Source organism: Danio rerio, chromosome 3 (assembly GCF_049306965.1).
Source record: "Danio rerio strain Tuebingen ecotype United States chromosome 3, GRCz12tu, whole genome shotgun sequence".
NCBI lineage: Eukaryota > Metazoa > Chordata > Actinopteri > Cypriniformes > Danionidae > Danio > Danio rerio.
The window spans coordinates 48,188,245-48,210,616 of NC_133178.1; the positions used below are offsets into that span (position 1 = coordinate 48,188,245).

At 34.9% G+C, this 22,372-nt stretch overlaps 2 protein-coding genes across 36 annotated transcripts in view; one reads left to right on the forward strand and one right to left on the reverse strand.

Annotated features, from left to right (window-relative positions):
* Positions 1-4,131: 4,131 nt before the first annotated feature.
* On the reverse strand, positions 4,132-17,907 carry qtrt1 (queuine tRNA-ribosyltransferase 1). Its single transcript, NM_201010.1, is given in 9 exon segments — positions 4,132-4,414; positions 4,492-4,576; positions 8,250-8,359; positions 9,456-9,531; positions 9,654-9,792; positions 15,409-15,603; positions 16,465-16,603; positions 17,486-17,554; positions 17,644-17,907. Coding segments are annotated over 9 exon segments (1,203 nt in total). The 5' UTR covers positions 17,881-17,907; the 3' UTR covers positions 4,132-4,261.
* A 2,757-nt stretch (positions 17,908-20,664) lies between these two features.
* dnm2a (dynamin 2a) overlaps positions 20,665-22,372 on the forward strand; it is a 90,891-nt gene continuing 89,183 nt past the window's right edge. For 34 of the 35 annotated variants that reach the window (XR_012399860.1, XR_012399858.1, XR_012399857.1 and 31 more), the window contains exon 1: positions 20,665-21,083. Coding sequence is in view for 28 of the 35 variants with exons in the window: in XM_073941991.1 (XP_073798092.1) it covers positions 20,923-21,083 (161 nt within the window). In the remaining 7 variants the exon portion in view is untranslated. 35 annotated transcript variants of the gene reach the window in all.

Genomic DNA, 22,372 nt, shown 5'->3' on the forward strand with positions numbered 1-22,372 from the left:
ATTTACTTAACGGTCCGTTAAGATATGACAATATTTTGTATTTTTAAGAAACGATTATATGAAAATCTAGAATCTGAAGGTGCAAAAAAAAAATTTAAATAAAATAAATAAAAAATAAATAATTTAGAAAAATCACCTTCGTCCAAATGAGCTATAACAAATTAGGGTTTGATAGGCCTGTGCTATTTACAGTAAATGTCTCATGGAACACAATTAATATCTAATTTTATAATAATATTTAATTGTTTATAGACAATTGCATACAGTAACTATAGGCTACCCGTGTGAAGACTGGTATAGGCGAAGATGGTCCATATGAGTAAACACTAACATCTGCTGCCATGTTTGACATATTTTACCAGCGTATGTATGTAGGTTGCATAATAATTATAAACGAAAGAAGTGGATATCCATGCTGGAGTAGTCAAATAAATTGTATTGTCACATTCGATTTTCTCCAGCGGAACAGAAAAACAGAATCCAGTGCAGAGTCGCTGTCAATAATCCAACAGATCTTCAGCGCTCCGCCTTCTAGTGGCCGCATGTGGGAAAAACAACACATCTTCAGCTGCTGAAAGGTTTCATAAAGCTTCATTCTCTCGACCTTTAAAGGTTTTGATGGTCTTTTTTTTTACAAGCACATCTATTCAGCTGTGGTGTTAAGTGTGATTCACGGACTTAATGCTGCAGAATGTCACTAAAAATGCAACGAAAAAGCTTCCAAGTAAAAATTAAATTGATGTCATGGAATAATAATACCAAGCAAGAAACTATTCAAATAATTGGGGTCAGTGAGACTTTTTTGAAGACTGAAAAAAGTATTAAATTGGCCAAAATTGACAGCGGAGACGTTTTTAAAGTGACAAAAGATTGTGATTCATTTGAACTTCATTCTTATGCAAGATGAAAAAAAAAAAAAAACATTTGCATTTATACCCAGTTTAACAAATTTCTGAAGAATCCACAGTACTTACTGTAAATCTATTACAGCAAAAAACAAACTACTGTAATAACATTTACAGTACCATTTATCTTGCTTTATTTGCATTTACTTTATTGTATATCTTTACTGTAAAATATAAAGTAATTTTCACAATGAAAGTTTTTTATATTGCATAGCTGTACAATATAATACAGCTCATCTAATACTGCGTAATTTACAAAAATCATTAAACGTGTTGGTGATTTCTTTATTTAAAACAAACTCTATTTAACAAACTTTACAGTTGTAACCTTCCATTTTTTGTTTGTAATATTTTGTTTAATAAAAAAGAATTGGTGTTCTCTACATTTTTTACAACATAAAGTTTATATATATTTATACAACAGTTCTGTCTGGTTCTCGAATCTGATTGGCTCTTATATGTGCAATCTTCTGCAACAGCAGCACTGTTACAGCCTGTTGTCACCCTACTGCATTACTCTGCCCACAGAGTGACAGCAGATCAATAAACTCACTATAGTTTGACATATTGTAGCTGTTGGACAACATTATCTACTTTTGAGTCTTTTTTTTAGTCAAGAATGTAGTTGTTTAAATTGCAACTTAGTGCTTAAATTGCAGGATAGTGCTTATTTAAACTTATAATTTCTGAGATACGGCGCGTTGGCATCCACCACCCTGTCATACTGAGCAGCACAAAACCGGTTGACGTTCTACCACAAGATGGCAATTGAGAACCCATAAGATGCCAAGGAGGTGAAAAGATCATTGTTTTGAAACTACAGTTGTTCAAATCATTATAAAACAGGTAAGTAACTTTCTAAGTCAATCTCTCTTGTTTGTATGTTGTAGTGCTGTATTTATATTGTAGTACAGTAGTGTTTTGATAGTGTTTGCTTTGCTTTGGCTTTTTCAGGGTTAGTCATTGTGATATCCTGATTGCAGAAGAGAAATACTGGAAAATCTGTGATGGCATTTTATGCCGTCCAGCCCTATTATTTTAAAATGTGAGCAAAATCAGCTGTTTTGTCACCACTTTATACATTACGCAAGAGAATCATTCAAACACTAGCTCTAAAGTGAAGTTGGTGAATTAGTAGCAGTTTCTGCTGTTCTGACGTCAGCTGCAGATGTGAATGAATGGCGGATGTAGTTATTCTTGCAAAAGTCTTTTTAGACTCTGTGTTTGATTTTCTTTTTTATATACACGATTATGACATCAAACTTTTGTATAAACACAATATTAAACTCGTAACAGTGTGATGTAGCTATATATCAGCACTGGTGGGGTATTAACAGCCTATTCGCACAGGGTGCCGGTGTCAGCGCTTCCCTAAGTAAAGTCTAGATCGGATACGGGGCCGGCCAGAAATGCGATATGCACATTAATATAGCAGCATTTTTTAATCACACTGTATAACAATATTAATATTTTTACAGTACTGTAAAGGTTGGGTTTAAGGTTGGGGTGGGAGTAGACATTATTACCTTAATTTCGTAGATTTAATGTAATTTAATAGATAACTTAAATAATACTCGGTACAACTACTGTTTTTACATTATGGTGATGGTTGGGTTTAGGGTTGGGGTGGGGGTAGACGTTAATAAAATAAAATAAATGGTAAATTTCATAAATAATAAAAATTATTCTCTTTAACCTCCGGCTGCAACCATATCAGATCTAGCAACAACAACTTTAGTGGCATTTCTCGCTGCAGAAGTTGTAGAAGCACTAACAGAAGCGTCAGCCAATCAGGTCGCTGAATGCAAATATACCAGCTCAGACAGGAGCTTATTGCTGACAAATTTCAATTACTGACGCTGCAATGACAATCGTGTCGGCCCCAACTTCAGACACACCCTCTTGTCCTTAAAATGTTTTTTTTTTTTTTTTTTTAATTAAAAACTGCTTTTATTCTAGCCAAAATACAACAAATAAGACTTTCTTCAGACAAAAAAAGCATTATCAGACATACTGTGAAAATTTCCTCACTCTGTTAAATATCGTTTGGGAAATATTTAAGAAAGAAAACAAAAATCAAAGGGGGGCTAATAATTCTGACTTCAACTGTATATCTGTATATTTATATGCTATTTATGCACCAAAATAATTAAATCATCATCATCATATAGTTGATATAATACATCAAATAATGTTAATATTACTAATAAAAAATATTTCATGCATGTGTGCTTTTTTCTTGGCAACAGGTTAAATGTAAACCATGATATATCCTAAAAAGGTAAACAGTACATAATGTTTGCACAACAAATAACTTATAATTTAAATATGTGCTGTTTCATGAAATTTTTTTCAACATATTTAAAAGTAATTTATTTTATGGTATTTCTAATAACCAGTTACATTTATTATACTCCTTATAATTATTTTTTTTATCTTAGTCATCATGACAGTGCGTTCGTTTTTACAAGCTATTTTGATAGATACTAGTCTTTAGCTTAAAGTGCAACTTAATAACTAGGTTAATTAGGCAAGTCATTGGACAACAGTGTTTTGTTTTGCAGCCAATCATACATTTTGAATATTTATATATTTAGCAATTTCTCTGTGAATATAGGAATAAAGTTTTGGGGTATTTGAGTAAAAGAGTTTTATAATTATTAATATAAGTTTTTTTTTTCTTTTTGGTTACTCTTGACTATTGTAATACAGGGGTGCCAAAACTCAGTCTTGGAGGGCCGGTGTCCTGGAGAGTTTAGCTCCAAACCTAACCAAACACACCGGAAGCAGCTAATCAAGCTCTTACTAGATATACTAGAAACTTTCTGGCAGGTGTGTTAAAGCAAGTTGGAGCTAAACTCAGCAGGACAGTGATCCTTCAGGACCGGGTGTGAACACCCCTGTTGTAAAGCATCCTATAGAAAATATTCATTATAAAAGATCTGTGAGGGGTGCACTCATTTATGCTGAGCACTGTATATACAGGCGCACGCACACACACGCACGCACGCACACTCACATTAAAATTATTATTCCTGCCAAAAACCTCTAATAAGAAAAAAATATTTCTAAATAAGAAAAATATGTACAAAATACTGTGGAAAAAACAAAAATTGGAATATTTTTGAAAAATAATTAGGCTAATTATTGTCTTCAATTGCATGTTATTCAGAAACAAAATAAAAAAAAATACATACTTTTAATTTTGACAAAAGTTAGATTCAGCTTAAAATGAAAATAAGATTTTATTTACAAAACGGGTATTTCACATACTACATGTTTAAAATATTAGTATAAAAATGCATTTTAATAATGCACAATTCTTCTGTTAACCCTCATCTCTCCAGGTGTTCCTCTCAGCTCAGGCAGATGTTGACTGACTGCAGAGCCTCTACAGCCCAGCTGGGGTACTGCGAGCTGGACGGGAACATCCTCTTCATGAACTCCTTCACAAACTCGGGAAACCTCTGATCAATGATGCTCTGGCGCACTGAACGCATGAGGCTCAGCTAAAGCAGACAGGAGCAAACAGTCACTACAACAGTAATAAATATGTCATTTGAACATGTGGTATATTGATAATCACCTGATAGGAGATGTTGTGGATGGTGATGTGATGCATGGCTGCAGTGTCACTCTTGAACAGGGCATGAAGGTAAGCTCGACTGTGTCTGTCAATGTCAAGACAAAGAAATTAAAATCAAACATTGAAAGACTTAGACTTTGATTGATTTTGGGCAGGGTTAAATGGTAGTACACTTAAAAAAAAAAAGGAAATTCCCTCATTTATTCTCCCTTTTGTGTGCTTTTAAACCTTTATGAGTTTCTACATTCTAATGACATCACATACTGTACATTCAATTTCCGGTTAGTTTTTTTAGATTGAAAAAAGAAACTGTGAAACACCAATGATGATTTAATATGTTGTGTGTTTTATTAGACTGTATAGAGTAACATTATAAATAAACACTACAATGTATATAGCATGACAAAACAGAGCTGTTCCGTCTATACAAATGCAATCTCATGGCAATCCATAACTTTTTGAATTAGTGGCTAATTCGTGTGAATTCTTATGATCTAATTCATACAATTTAGTACGATTTGCTCATCACCCAATGACAGTTGGGTTTAGGGGTAGGGTTAGGTGCCACGCCTCTTTTTTAAAATTGTACATTTTCGTACGACTGAACTGACTTAGCCATTAAAATGACCAAACTTATTATACTTACGTTTTCTCCTGAAATCAAGCTGTCTATAGATGTTCATTACTGGAAGAACTGCAAGCAACTGTGGCATAATAAACGCTCAGCTGATTTTGTGTGGCATTATACTTCAGCTGCTTTCAGCCTGACTTCTACTTCATACTACATGAGAAGTTAAACACTTTATACCTCTACCATTAAAAGATTATGTGCATTTTAGTTCAGTGACATTTACATTGAATGAACTGATCAAAATCTATTTATGTTGGGGTGGCCTGTGCCTCAACCCTCACTAACTGATAGGTGTGAACTAAATGGCTCTTTTACGATAGGTGTTACCCTTTTACAATCTTAATGGGTACAAGCAAAACAGCTGAAACATCTGATAAGAAGGTCCTGCTGAGTCTCGTAAACACAGAATGGTTTGCTTGTTTCTAGTATCTAACGGACAGTACTTTGGGTTAAAGGGCCACAAAATCCCCCATTTGTGTTTACACACCTCTAGTTTGAAAAAAGTCAGGAAAGTGGGTGTGTACAGCTTTGTTTAGGTGGGAGTGTCGGGGGAGGGAAAGAGGGAAGGTTTTGCTTAAAAATGGGAGTTTCCGTTAGGGCACGCGCTGATCTTCACAGAGGGAAAACGAACTCAAACACAGGGGAGAAAGACTTGGAGAGCAGAACTTTCAGTTTATAATATTGTACTTTAATATTTCAGTGATATTAATGTACTGTTAACTTAATAACTAAATCATTTTGACTACGGTATGTCTTTAAAAACTGAAAGAGTACTGCTGACGATATGAACTAACTTTGCCATCCTGCAAAAACACTTTCTTTGCCTTTCCAGATGACTTTATTAATAAGTGATTTGAGTCATTGCAGAGATGCATGGATGCAGTCCTCCAAGCTCATGGGAGTCATACACAATATTAATTATTTATTTAATAATTTTCCACTGCAGTAGGACTTTATATTCTACTGTACATAATTTATGTTAAGCGACAAGACTTTTGTCTACGCAAATTCAGACCTTACTGTCCCAATTAAATAATTACAAAATCAAGGCATGATCATATTTATTTTGGTAAAATAATCGCAATTTAGAGGCAGTAATCTAGAAGTCAAGTTATTATTTGTTTTTTCTAAAACTTGAATAGACGAAAACACTTTTGTCAGGTAGTGTTTGTTTAATCTAATCAGATTAGGACTTCCAAATTGCTAAAGTGTTTCCATAAGCATCAGATGTGTGTTTAGCCAGTGAATTCTCAGACTAGGCCACCAATGACTTCCTTTTCCAATTGATGGTCACCATTGAGTATTATAGGAGCCAACAGTGACCCAAAAACTATTCAAATAGAACAGCATAAGAATCTCATAAAAAAATTGGAGGGTGAGGAAATGGTGATAGCATTTTCATTTAGGAAGTGAACTACACAGTTAAAATCCATGCAAAATTAAAACATACAATGCTTATTTTGCGAGCAAACATTGTTCAGGTGAACAATTATTAATAACAAAATATATATATATAATAAATAATAAAAAAAAATTGCTTTGACTTTTCACATCCGCCTGTGATCAGTTGACAGCAATTTACATGTGTTTTGTAAACAGGAAATAAGATGGTTAAACACACACAGACAACCTCAACCACAAGATGCAATGCTCGGGTAATTGTCATGGTGGTGATGATAACAGAAAACTTTAGAATGTAATACTTGTGTCAGCTGTTGCTTTTGTAACGCAAGCAAAAAGTTAATTGCAGATTTTGGAAAGAAAGAAAGAAAGAAACAAACAAACAAACAAACAAAGAAACAGAAAAAAATAAATTAAATTAAAAATACACTAAATTTAAAATAAATAAACATATTAATTTTCAAATATCATAAAAGTTGAATTTGGTTAAATTTCCATGTTTTTCCAAGTTCGGGTATGAATTTTGAGACCTGTGAAGACCTCTTCTGTGAAGATCTCATTAATTTCTGGTAAATTATGATGTTTTTTCTGCATAAAGCAATATGAATATAAATTTACCAGATGTGACTTGAACAGCTTTATTTGCAAATGATCTAACACTTTAGACAGTTAGCAATGATTTTGTGGGGTAGCGCATCTGCATGAAATATAACAAACAAACTGTAAACACAGACTAATAGAATAAAGCTTATGCAAATGGTGTTGTATGGTTTTCTGAAGAGTCTATCTGGATTCAGGTACAGAAATTTAATAACCAAATGTAAATAAGTCACACTATACACTACCTGACAAAAGTCTTGTCACCTATCCAAGTTTTAGAAACAACAAATAATAACTTGACATATCAATAATCTTCATGTCTGGTGACTGGGCTGGCCAATCCTGCAGCACCTCGAGCTTCTTTGCTTTCAGGAGCTTGAATGTGGAGGCTAAAGTATTAGCAGGAGTGCTATCCTGCAGAAGAATTTGCCCTCTCCTGTAGATAGTAATGTAATGGGCAGCACACATGTGCTGATACTGTATCTCACGCTGTTAATGTTGCAATCCACTCTGCACATCTGCCCAAATCATGTTTTTATATCGTCAACTAACTTGACTAATTTCTGTAAGAATCTTAGATTCATGTGTCAGTAGGTCTTCTGCAGTATTTGTGATGATTGGGATGCAGTTCAACAGATGATTTTTCTGGAAAATCTACCTTCTGCCACTTTTCCAAGTGATCAACTAGAATTCCTTGCCCAACTCTTGCCTTTACAACGGCGATCGATGACAAGACTTTTGTCAGGTTGATTGTAAAAAAAAAATTATAAAATTAATAAAAAATACAATTAATTAATTAGTCATAAGCCTTGTCCGAATTCACTCTATTAAAGTTAAACTTTGCACAATGACGCCACAATATTCTGAACTGTAGTTCTCGATCACCTATAATACCAACTCAACAATGCAGATTCTGTATTGTGACCATTGCATATGCGCACGTTGCAATATCATTTTTGAAAAGATACATGGTACAGCCCTACTTTACACAGACTTTAACTACCTATCCTGATCAAAATATCCATTTTAGGGGTTAACTGCTCTGCTATAAGTATTGCAGTAGAATGTCATCATATTGAAGCCACTATTCATTCAGTTAAAGTGCAGACGGATGCATGTACTGTACCTCCTGCAGGTGGGACACTGGCAGTCAGGATCAATGGGCTGAAAGTCTTTGGCGTATTGTTTCTGTTTGAGCTGCAAAGATCCCCAGGGCACTAAAGCAGAGCCAAATCTCTGAAACGGTCACACATGTCCTCATTAAAAGCAGATCTAGATTTAAATGTGTATGATTAGCTAACTGAAAAATAAATAAAGTCTTAAAACTCTTCCAGGTTTAATCTGACAGGCCCAATCAGACCTGAGCCTCTAATAATGCAGCAGAAACACGGCGATAAGAAGCCTTTAAGCTTAAGTATCCAATTGTTTCCAGTCAGTGACCCACGCTCTGCGCAGCCTTCATCTGCAGCTTGAGCTGTATTGAACAGACGCACGTCATTTTTTAACTATACCGGCTGTTTTTTAACTGAACTAAATTTATTTTTTATCTCTGGTGTTTTTTGACATGTGCTTGTCATTTGTCATTGACAACATTATTTAATCTTTTGTTTTCACTGGTAAAATCAGACATTTGTCATTATGAGATTTCTTTTTGCATTTTATTCAACATTATATAAACTACAGTGGTTATACTGGCACTGTTAAACATTTATTTTCATGCACAACACTATGTGTTAGCTATAAAAGAAAAAAAATACATCAAATGCTTGTCATGATCATAACTGTAAAATGCGATATGATCATTTAAATGTTGTGTGCAGCCAGTTTCTTTTTCACTTTCGAGTGCGTCTCATGGCTGCGGTCAATGTGATAAATAAAACACACAAATGCAAATCGTTCTTTCAGCGTGGCTCCCAAATGATCGCTCTGTGCAACAGACTGAACATTATTTAAACTGTATTACCTGTTATTCACAGCCTATGCAGGTTCTGTTCACTAAAGTATGCGTCATTGATAGTAGTAAACAAATAGTTCGCAGTCAGCTCAAGTGTGATTTCGTGGCCACAAATACATCATTACAAGAAGACAGAAATGACATTTTTGGATGAATTATACCTTATGAATACAGTATTTCACACTTTTAACGACATTTGAAGGTGTTCATGTTCGTGTGGAGACTGTGCGACCGCTTTTAAGCTTCTCTCCTGACCTTGAAAATATAATTGGCTGATTCGTAGAAAAGCTAAATTAAGATCGTGTGTAGGGTCGAAGTTCGTGATCTTTTTTCGATTAATCGTGCAGCCCTACCAGTGAGCAGAAATCCAGTACTTACTGCTGTTCGAGTTGGGAAAACGCAGTCAAACATATCACAGCCCAGAGCAACACAGACTACTAGGTCCACAGCGTAGCTAAAACACAACATTAAAACACACACACACACATGCACACAGTCAACAGTCCATATACAAACATAATAATGTAAACTACAATGGCATAAACTGAAAGCATAATCAGAAGAAGTGTGGTTTACCCGACTCCCATGAGGTAGCGGGGTTTTTCTCTTGGGAGATGGTCTGTGCTGAGAGTCACCATCTTCCAGAAATCGTCCTTTTCCTCTCCGCCGCTCAATCCACCGATGGCGAAGCCCGGCACGTCACGCTTTGTCATTTCTGAGTGTAATAATAATAGATAGAAATCACAACCATGAGAGAACATTATGGTTAGGTGTAACTGAAGGGTTAAATTCAATTAAATCTGTTAAATTTATAAGAACACATCTGTCAATTTACACAAAACACAAAATAACACAAAAGATGATATTTTGAGGAATGTTGAAAACCTGTAACCATTGACATCCATAAAATACCACATACTATGGAAACCAATGCTTGCAGGTTTCTGCCATTCTCCAAAGTACCTTCATTTGTGTTCAACAGAACAAAAAAATCTTTGGAACAAGTCAAAGGGTAGTAGTTCAATTCAATTGATCTTTATTTGTGTAGCACTTTTAAAATGTACTGTAGATTGTGTCAAAGCAGCTTCACATAGAAGATTATAATGAACTGAAACAGTGTCAGTTCAGTTTGCAGAGTTAAAGTTCAGTTAAGTTCAGTTAAGTTAGATAAGTTTATTTTAGTTCAGTTCAGTGTGGTTTGATATTCATTGCTGAGTCCAAACACTGAAGAGTAATCCATTGATGCGCAGCTTAACAAGTACCAAACAATGCAAGCCGGTAATAAATCGCAACATTATTCAATTTTTTGGGTGAACTACTACTTTAAAAAGAACCCTGAAAATTGTATGAACTTGATTTTATTTCATTATATTTATTTATTTCGAACATAAAAAAAGCCTACACAAAACAATTCTTTAAACAAAACCCATTTCAACATGATCGAAATGGAGTGGGATGAAGCACAAGCTTATTATGTCCACCACCCCATTACCACATACATCATTCATCTATTACTTTAACTTATTTCTTCTTTTACCCGTCTCTTCTTTTAACATGAAACATACAAGCTTCAAATGAGAGATATTTAATCCTTTTGGCATTGTTGACATTTTATTCGTAGAACATAGTTGTATAACTTCATATAATATATGATGTCGATTACTATGTTGTAAAAACCCCATGACAATTTCATGTAAAAATGCAGGGTGCTGTTTTTTTATTATGTTTTTTAACAATTTTAAGTTGATTGAACATAAAACGATAACAATTCCTTTTGACCCAACACAAATCGATTAAGTTAATGTAATGGCTTTTACAATTTTTTGTGGATTGAACAAAACAATTAAATTGTCTATAAGAAGTAAAAAAAAAAAAAAAAAAACAGGCAGAAAGACATTTTTTGAGTGCATGTTAAAAAAAGAAAATTCACATTAATTTAGGACTATTGGGGGCTCCATTTTTTTTTTTAAATAACCTCTATGTCATGCTCATAATTGGGTTTCTTGTTTTAACCACTTGCTGTGGGTTTTTTCTTTTTCTTTTTTTCTTTGGGTTAAAGCTTTGGTATGTCAATTTTACAATTAAAAAAAATAATAATTTGCTGTTTGTTCAAACTACTTAAATTGAGCTGAAACAACACAATTCTTGAGTTTTAGGGGGGCAACTTAACTGTTTTATGTTTAACGCAATTAAATTTAGTTGATTTAATTCTTTCATGTTGCCCAACAAAAATTGACAGAGAAGGCAAAAGTACACACATCTATTACTCAAATAGAAGTACAGATACTCATGTTTAAAATGACTCTGCTAAAAGTGAAAGTACAGACTACACTTTTGTACTCAAGTAAAAGCAAAGTAAAAAGTATCCATTACTAGTACATGTTTTAGTTTCACTAATAGTAATCATCTAGTCATATCGACTAATCATATAGTCAATAAAATATATATAGTTAAAAAAAATCTGTTAAACAGCATGCATTATGTATTAGGAAATATGGAAAAAACAAAGGAAATACATTTATTTGTTCACAAAAAAGCACTTTTTTTCTCAGGGTATTAGATTGAAAGACCAGAAAAATCCTGTGCAGTAAGATCAAAAGTGGACTAAAGACTTCCTAACATTTACATGGCATGTTTTTGAACTAAATTGTGTCTCTCTTGTTTAACTGTGATCAAATCAAGCAAAATGTGTCTCATTACAGTGTAAACAGGGCAGCATCAGTCATGTTTAATTGGCCGTCTCCCTCTGTCTCATCTGAATAGTCATCATTGCCTTTCTCAAAGTAATCTTCATAAACTAGCCTACATAAAGTGGCACCACTGATTTAAAATATGTAAGGAGTGAAAAGGGATAAAAGTGTAATAATGTATATTGTTTATAATATATAATTTATTATTTAATGTTTCTTATGTATAATATACAATTTAGTATTATTTATTATATATTTTTTAGTGATAATAAGTGTAAAAATGTACAAAGTAAAAGTAAAAAGTTGTCAGAAAAATAAATAGTGGAGTAAGTACTGAAGTATTGATACCAGTAAAATCTACTTAAGTACAGTTACAAAGTATTTGTACTTCACTACGTCCCATCTCTGCAATTTGATCGTGTGCAACCCATCATTTCTTACAGTGTAGCTATATGGTTAAACCTAAATAGTTTTACTCTATCAAATTATATTCTACCAATGATGAAAACTGTGCTATGATTATGGTTTCAATCCCATAGTAACATATTGGTACAAAATTAAATGTATATACACAATCTTTAATTTAAACTAAATTTTATACTTTATTTCTGACATCTGCCCACATTCAAACCGTTTTTATATGGCACAATGCAGCAACATAAGAGACACAATCCTAGCTATGCAGTAAATCCTAAGCTAAGATGATTACCTTATATAGTAGAACCTTAATAAATACTATACAATTTTTTTCTAAACACAGAGAGAGAGAGAGAGAGAGAGAGAGAGAGAGAGAGAGAGAGAGAGAGAGAGAGAGAGAGAGAGAGAGAGAGAGAGAGAGAGAGAGAGAGAGAGAGAGAGAGAGAGACAGAGAGACAGAGAGACAGAGAGAGAAGGAGAGAGAAAGACCTGGGGCCTCATGTATCAACGCTGCGTACGCACAAAAACTTTGCGTACGCCAGGTTTCACGCTCAGAATCGCTCACGTTTGGATTTACTAACAATGAACTGAACGTGGGAATGTGCGCAGCTTCACGGCAGCTTTCTGGCAGGCGTACGCACATTTTTTGTGCGTGTCTGTTTTATTTCCATTGGCGACTCCTAGAGGCAGTTGTGTTAAATTCCTCTCTACAAAGTGACTGAGCCTTGCAATGGCAGCTGTATGAGACGGGTTCATCGATCTAGCAGGTAAATAAGATTTCCATACCATACAGTTGACCAGCTAAACATTAAAGCACAATTTGGAGCGGTCGCCTGTTTTCCCCATGTAATCTGAGCTATCTACCGCACGCACATTGCTATAAAGACACTATCTAAAGATGAATTTGCATGCCTGAATCAGAAACATTTCCATTCAATAAATGTGCAAATAAAATATGATGCACAAACTTATTGATGATTCCTACTTGTCTTTCTCGTGATAAATAGTAGGCAAAATCTGATATGTAGGGGGGAAAAAACAAGAAAGAGTTCATCAGACGCTGGATTCGAGCCGAGTTCATGCTCGAACGTGTCAAAACATGATCACATGCGTCTTAGGAGCGCGCCACTGAGACTGTTGCGAGTGCTGCAATATTTTACAGATATAAACCACACTATTTCTTTTTTTAATGCAGTCAGTGCGATGTTCAGACCCAACTGTGTTAACCGCATCAGCTAAACTCTCCCACTCTATTTTTTTTCTTTTGTTGTTAATTCCGGAGAACAAACTTGCAAATAACACCGCTTTTCTCCAGTCTACCTCCGAAAGGAGCACCACCAATTCACATTCTGTTCAAAGTTTCTCTTCTTGCTTGCTTTTGCCTTTGCTTTTTCGTTGGGTTTTTCCATTAGCATAGTCATTATCATATTCATACGGGGGAGGAGGCAGGGAGGGGTTTTGCGCTCGTGCATGTTGCGCTCAGTTTCACGTTCATTCGGATGTACAAAAGAATATGCGTGAGATTCGGCGTACGCAGTGTTTCATACATCTGAATTTTTTTCTACGTACGCACATTTACAGCTTTGTGCGAACGCAATGTTTTAGTAAGATTTCCACGCAAGTCTTCGTACATGAGGCCCCTGATGGTTCGTTGGTAAAATTTCTGAAAGACATGTTGCAGTTTAGCTAAATTAATTAGTGCCTCCTCCTGAAGTGACTTGCGATACAACTTTGCCGTTTGCAATGCATTTAAGCATCGTTTTCTAGTCGCAGCTTTATTCTCGAAATGTAATTTGTCTAACGTGACGTCCCTCCATTGTAAAAAGAGACATTTTGTGTCTGCCAGTTTGTTTAATTGCGGGAGTTCCATTAGCATTTTAGGAAAGCAGTTTCAAAAGCAGTTTAGGAAATATGTTCAATAACATCTGGCCAATGCAGATTTTGTCATATGACTGCATTTTGGTTATTTTCAACTGGTTTGGCCCAAAGAAATCAGTGTGGTGTGAAAAGGATCCAAAAATGGCAGAACAATACTACAATGTATCATTTGTTGAACTTGGTCTAAACCAAATCATCCGAACCACATCTGTGAAAGCCCCTTAAGGGTGTACTTACATTAAACTATGTGAACTGTGCCCGGGCACATTTGACCCCTATGTTTGTTTGACAAATGAAAGTGCTCAGGGGAAGCAGAAGCTACATACTGACCTTATTTGGCAGGGTCGTGAGGTCTGTAAGTTGATCATTTTTAAAAGGTAGGAGTCAGAACAGTCTATTTCGAGTTTGGTGAACATGGCTTAAATGCAGATCAAAAGGTGCATCCCTTATCACGTACCTAATCCCTATTCAATGCCATTTTGTAGAGTAAATTGTATAAATGGCGCATTCACACTGAAGATTCTAATTGGAGTAAGGGCACTTTAAAATACCCAGATGATGCATTTATTCAACATGGGATCTGATCGATTGGCCAACCTTGACCCAGTTGGAAGTGGTGGGCCAGAGTGGGGTTTGGTACACTTATAGTGGGAGTGTTAAGCAGGCCCAAACACAAAACTGAAAACATGACGTCACTTTTAAGAGACTGCTTCATTTTTATTTATAAATCATTCTTGGTTTTAAATAAACGCAAACTGTCATAGTTTATCAAAGATATAAACCCCTTACTTTACCGCTTTCAGCAATCCTCCTAATGTGCTCAGAACGATGACGTTTGAAATTTATGAACGTCAAAAACGGCCTGTTTAGTGTTGGAAAAATATTAACTGAATGAAGAGAGAGAACCCAGTCCAAGAGACTCGAACAAGCAGAAGAACTCCTTTATTTAGACATGTTAGTTAATCTGCAGTCATACAGCATCTTCAAGAAGTCCACAAGACTGCAAGAGTCTACTGGAGTCTCTTACAAGGTCTGCAGTCTTCAAGTCTTATCACAAGTCTGAAAACAGCTCTAAATTGAGTCTTTAACAATTTTTTAGGAGAAGGGAAGTGGTTAGGTGGATATGGCTAAACAAAGCATGTAAAATATCGGAGTCAGCAAGATAACTAACATTTAAGTGTTAGAAACCTGCCCACCTACTGACCACAGAAGTTAATCAACAAAAGGCTTTCTAGCAAAAGATCTGACTGTTTATCACTTCATATCAAATGACTACCTTCATGCTACCAAAAACCCAGAATTGGTGCAAAATAAACTGAAACTTAACAGGCCTGTCTAGTGCTCACCTTTTAAACAGGCCTTGCGTAGTTCAGCATCAAGTCCTCCTTGAATAATGGCGAACAGGTTCTGTCGATCTGGGTTCTTGTTTGCTGCGATGCAGCGGTCCAGCCAGCGCACAGAGCGATGCATGGCCTCCTCCACCCGCGGCCCTTTAACTGTACTGCTGACCACGTCATCTAGCTGCATCATGATGTCTGAGCCTGAGGGATATAGACAGTCATAAAGATTTGAGTTAGCATTAGTTTAATGTACTAAACTGGGCGAGAGACAATAGTTGTGTACCAAATGACACACTATTCACTTATACACTATACACTTATACTATACTTGTATGGGTTTAGTGTTGCCCCAAATGGAACACTAACATATATGAAATTCTAACTTTGCCAAACGGAAATTTAAACCGCTTCCCAGAAGATGTTTAATGGTTGTTAATTAGTAAAATTAATGACCAAACTACAAAATAGTCATCTGTGTGCCTCACACAGGTGAGTGGTCGTGACAAACCACCTGTAGAGAAAACATTCTTTCATCTCTTTAAAAAACACATGCACCAGTTTTGCAAATTTACACCAGTCACTTTCTTACAATCACATTATATCTCAAACTACATTCTATGTTTTTTAAAGAAACACTTCAGTTTCTTTCCCAGAATGCAAAGCAATTGTGGCATCACAACAGTTCATTATCCAAATGCCCAAGAGTTAAGGACATTCTATTTAAACCCATTCAAATGCTCCACCAGTAGGGGACACTTGTGTAGCATAATCAATGACGTACATCCGAGTCAATGAGATGGAGGGAACTTAGCAAGTGAAGGGCATAAACAATTGAACCGGAATGCAGTTCAGGCAAGAGCAATTTTAGCTTAGTTTAGCATAAACTACTGAATCAGATTAGACGGTTAGCATCTCATAAAAAAGTGTTCGGATCATTTTCCTATTAAAAGAAAACTCAACTGTTTAACTTGGTAGGCTGTCTATCCTTAAACCTCCAACTAGGTGACTTGTAAAATTACCCTTCTCCTAAAAAAAATTGAAAAAGGTGTGAGATGCTCATACCCAGGCTGTTTTGTATGGCGATGGATTGCTCAGGGGTGAGCAGAATTTCCTTTCCATCGTAAGGGGAACGGAACGTGACGCCCTCCTCCGTCACTTCCGACAACTCCACTAGAGACACCATCTGGAAACCGCCACTGTCCTATTAGTTAAAAACAGGGTGAAAAACTATAGTAAGGGGAGTTCAATGAGCAATACAAATCACGGCAGGCTATGGTTTCTCAATTCAGAGGCTGGGATCCACTCAAGGGTCACACAAAACTGCCTAGAGCCCTCAAAGATACACAAAAGTATTCAAATTCACAAATGAAGAATAATAAGTTAAAAAAAAAAAAAAAAAAAAAAAAAAAAAAAAAAAAAAAAAACGAATTCATATATTCATACATACACACATTTATATATATTTCCTACAATTGATCAAGGAAAAAAAAAAAAACTATTAGAATTTAGAAAAATGCGTTAGAAAATTCTGCAACTTCAAAATTAAGCTTTAGTAGACCTAACACCAATTAGCTAATTAACATATTATACATTAATATAGTCATATTATATGTCTATATATTTCATCAGTTTTTGCTCACGTTGTGTATGTGTTGTCAAGTTCAATATACGCTAGTCAAACTGTGCCATCATTCAAAATTGAGGTAAAGTTGGTTTTATATTCCCACATTCAGTTTTTCTCATTAATAATATAATCTCAGAAAAAAAAAAAAATATATATATATATATATATATATATATATATATATATATATATATATATATATATATATATATATTAATTGGGAATTCTAAATAGGAAAATCATATTAGCAGTCAACAATCATCAAAGTACAGCATTGTTCACAGTCAATTAAATAGTGCTAATGTTGTTTTAAAGTCATACTTGCATGCAATTTCAGACCCTTTATTCAAAGTACCATGGTATGTACTGATGTATAGAGCTGCCACTAAACGAATGTGTGAATATAAAAACCAACTTTAACTCAATTTATTCAAGCTGCCACTTTGTCATTTAACTTACTGTTAAGAGATTCCTTCTCCATTTCATAAATCCATGCAGTCCGTTGGCTTTCTCTATTAAATCAGGACCCTGTTAGAAAACAGAAATAAAAGTTAAAAACATAGTACTTTGATTATGATGCTTTATCCAGACACTCTGAGGTGTTTGCTCTCACTCACCGGTCTCATGCCCAGATGATAGGTGTTTCCCAGGCAGATCTGACAGTCCAGATCCTCCAGCTGGTCAGCAGTGATGCCTTTCATGGTGCCCTGAGTGCCTACGGGCATAAACACCGGCGTGTTGACCGCGCAGTGCGGGAGAGTCAGACTGCAGGCTCTCGCTTTGCTCACCGGACACTCCGCCACGATACGAAGTGCAAGGGGGGCAGCCGAAGATACAGCTTTTACAGATGCCATACTACCTAGTTCCCTCTCATGTGTGCTGTCGTCTATGGGCGCAGCCATTTTGAATAACAATGACCGACTCGCGTGTGAGTTGTTCATTTGAGTCGAATCTTTTAGGATTGATTCGGTCGGATTTTTTAAGGATTAATTAATATATAGTTAAAATCAAAATTTTTAGCCCCCTCTGATTTTTTTCTTTTTTTTTTTTTAATTCATAAATTATGTTTAACAGAGCAAAGAAATTTTCACACTATGTCTGATAATATTTTTATTATGGAGAAAGTCTTATTTGTTTTATTTCGACTTGAATAACAGCAGTTTTTAATCTTAAAATAATAATAATAATAATAATAATAATAAAAATGTCAAAATTATTAGCCCCTTTAAGCTATATATTTTTTCGATAGTCTACAGAACAAACCACAATAACTTGCCTAATCATCCTAAACTGCCTATTTAAATTAGTTAACTTAGTTGAGCCTTTAAATGTCACTTTAAGCTGTATAGAAGTGTCTTGAAAAATATCTAGTCAAATATTATTTACTGTCATCATGACAAAGATCAAATAAATCATTTTTTTAGAAATGAGTTATTAAGGGGTTATAAGTTAATTATAAGTTATAAATTCAACTGTACACAGAAAATAACAGAAAGGAAGAACACTTATGCAATAAAAGTGTAAAAATGAGAAGGTAATACGACATGACAAATCACTTTTTAAAATTAGGTGCAAGTTTTTTTTTTTTTTTTAAGTAATAATAAATAAAATAAATAAATAAATAAGATTAAGTCTTTAAAATATTGCAAAGTTTTATTAGGTTGTTTCTTATTTCTGTTAATGTATAGTGGCAGTGACCCTTTATTCATCTTAAAATACTGCCCATTTACGCTAACGAATTTAGATTTTTCCAAATCCATTATATGCAAATTTTGAAATCAACAGTTCAATTTAATTGTGGTATTTAGCTTCACATGGAATGTCAAATAACACAATAATTGTAGGTTTCTTAAATTTCACCAACTGATTGCTGATACAATTAATTAGGGCATGGAATTATTTTTTTATGAACATGCAGGTGCACTGATTCCAGGCCTTGAACCCAAAAAGATATCTGTTGAAGAAAAAAAAAAAAAAAAAAACCTGACAAATGTCTTCAAATACACTAGCCAAAAGACATTAGCCTAACCATTATATACTTTATGCAGAATTATTGACAATAGGTCATTGGATTATTAAAAAATAACGCACACCCAAGAGTGTTATGCAAAGTGGACATTATTTTCAAACATATTTATATAAACAGTGAACGAGTTATAAATGATACATTTGGTTAACTTTGACTTAATTAGAATGTTTTATCTCTGATTGTGTAAGTAATAGGCAAGTCATGATATAAGGGATTGTAATGAATAAAAAGAGAACTATATGGTTGTTTGGAGTCATTGTTTTAAAGAACCAATTCTCAGAAATGAGTCGAACCTGACTCTTCAAAAGTAAATGGCTCAATAGTCTTCTAGTAATGTATAAGGGGGTTTCAATCTTTTAAATGCCACAGACCCCTATTTTCGATCCCCATGCTAAAATGTAATGTTTACTATATAAAGATACACTTATATGAAAATGCAATACATTAATAAATAAATTTCATAATCCAAATAAATAAATCGGTGTAAAATATATTACATATATGACAAAACTATATTTTTTATTAATAAAAAAAATATTAATTCTGACTTCAACTGTATATAGGCAACATTTTTCTCTTAAAGTACATCATATTAAAGGATACTTAGGTTTTATTCTAACTAGGTTCCATTAAGCCCAAATATCAAAGAGAAATAACAAAAAAAATGCATGTAAAAAACACATTGGGCTTTAAGAGGTTAAAGAAAAAAAATCCCTTCCTTCAACTTTTTGCATTAACCTCATTTTATTTATTGGAAAGTTTTTTTTTTATACACAAAGGCAAATATAAAGTGAGCCAAAATGTTTTATTTATATAAATGAGAATTGGAACTGTACTTAAAAACCATCACAAAGTCTCATAACAAGAAAGCAATCAAAACTTTATTTAATATTCAGCATTACTTTGTTTTATTTTTTCATATGCCCTCATTTATTTATTTATTTTTTTCTCTTGTACTTCCTCGTTATCCTTCTTTTAGTTATATTTCTTTAAAAAAATTTACTTTTTTTGTTGCACAAAAGTGTGGTTGCGAAATGCTCTTGGGTCCCTAATAGTTCTTTTACAGGCCCCAAAATGGCATGGGCCCTTATATCGTCCCCTGAATGTGTATGAGTGTCACCCAGTCATGGGTTTAAACAAATGACTGTAAAAAATAAATAAGAAAAAAATTTAAACATGTGCTGGTTAAGTTGGTGGTTCTTTCCGGTGTGGCGACGCCATATTAATAAACGGACTAAGCCGAAAAGAAAATGAATGAATATTATGTTGAATATTATGTTATAATTACTATTAAAATATCATGGTTTGTTTATCTTTTTCTATATTTATTTTATTAGCCTATATAAATTATATAAACACCACATTATCGTAATTTCTCATGGTTACATATGTTGTGATCAAGTAAGTACATTTGATTAACTTTGCAACAACATCCGTATTTTCCTATTCTTTTCTTATTGAAATTAAATTGACGTCCAAGCCGTCCAATAGCACTCTTCCGCCGTTGGAGGCCGAAAGCCGATCAAAACGCAGAACACACCAGGAAGCGCTCCCTTGGACCAATCAGATATCACGTTGTCGGTTGACAGGAGGCGGGACTCGCGTCACCGGTGGAGGTCGGATGTCGCCTGACCGGATGATAGCGAGAAGTTTTGTTTTGTGACTTTACGAATGATTGATCCTCTGATCACAGCACGTATTACAACACATGCGCGTCTTCTGTCAGTCAGCGAGTGTTTTACGCGCCGTTTGCCTTTGACAGACCGTTCTGGAAGCGTTTGAAGGGTGGAAACTGAACACTTGAAAGTAACCCGAGCGCCCTGCTGCTGCGAGCCCGTTCCTGCGCGCTGAGAGACGGCCAGAAACCATGGGCAACCGGGGGATGGAGGAATTGATCCCCCTGATCAATAAACTCCAAGATGCTTTCAGCTCCATTGGCCAAAGTTGTAACCTGGATCTGCCGCAGATAGCAGTTGTCGGAGGACAGAGCGCCGGAAAAAGCTCCGTGCTGGAAAATTTCGTCGGCAGGTTGGTTACTGGTTTCTCTTTTGGTTTGACTTTAGTCGAATACGTCACCTCGGCTCGTTACATTCACGAACGTGCAATTTATAAGCGGCCACGAGTCTCGTTTGCTACTTTCCAGCTGCGTTTTTATAAAAGACACACGCAACGTTCATTCACAAACGCGAGTTACGCAGTTGACGTAAGCGGACGCTCGCCGTCATTCATTGAACTGAAATGGGCGTAAGTCAGAGCAGAGAGCAAAATGGGGAAGTTTCGCGGCACTGCACACACACAACACATTAAGTTATAGTCCTGGTGTCCTTGATAGTTGTAATATGGCAAACAGGGAAATCATAATCATATTCACAACTTACGTCGTTAAACTTAAAGTCGTTTCCTCGTTCACAGTGCGTGTGTGTCTGCTCGGACCTTACGACACTGACACCTCTCTGGACATTGACGTCATGCTTTTGTGTACATGCCCTTATAAAAAAGTCTGCCGTGGTTAAAGAATAATTTCAGATGCAGATAAAACATGTTTTAAATAGCTAATACTGTTTTTAATGATTGATATAGTTTTATGAAGAGTTGCTTAATAATAATGTATGGTAAAGTCCAAAATAGTATATCCAGGAGAGCATTAAGTACAAACCCTATGTAAACCAATTTAATTCCTTACTTGTATATATAAGTGAATAGCATGTGTATCTGACATGAATAAAACACATGGGCAAATTATATTTGAATGGGTTGTTAGACCCATAGACTTTCTTGTGTGTTTTACAAACTGTTTTTTTTTTTTTACTAGCACTTGTGTATTTACATGTCTACATGTCTGGGTGGTTTAAAACACTGCTAAATTATGATAATATGACACATCTTCTATGGTTCAGTGCCAGCCAACGCACCAAAGCTCAGTTAAATTTTTTTTGTTTATTTACTATGAAATGCTCCCACATCTTGGATGACTAGGGCCACACAGATTTCTCTGCTTTCACTGATTCACAACGAATCAGTTATGAAATTTGTTTGCAACGCTTTTAATAATCTATTTTAATCGATTTAATCGATTCGCTGTTGCAGCCATAATTTGGTTTTCGTTATTGTAATGCATTATTGTTATTTCCTCATTAGCATAATAAGACCCCCCCCGGCAAAAAAAAAAAAAAAACGATAATTTCAGAGGCCTTTATGGCAGGATTTACTTTTGCAGTTTAATTACACTGTAAAAAATAAATCTGTAAAATTTACGGCACAAAACCGGCTGCTGAGGTTGCCATTATATTACCCATAAAAATACAGTACAAGCCGTA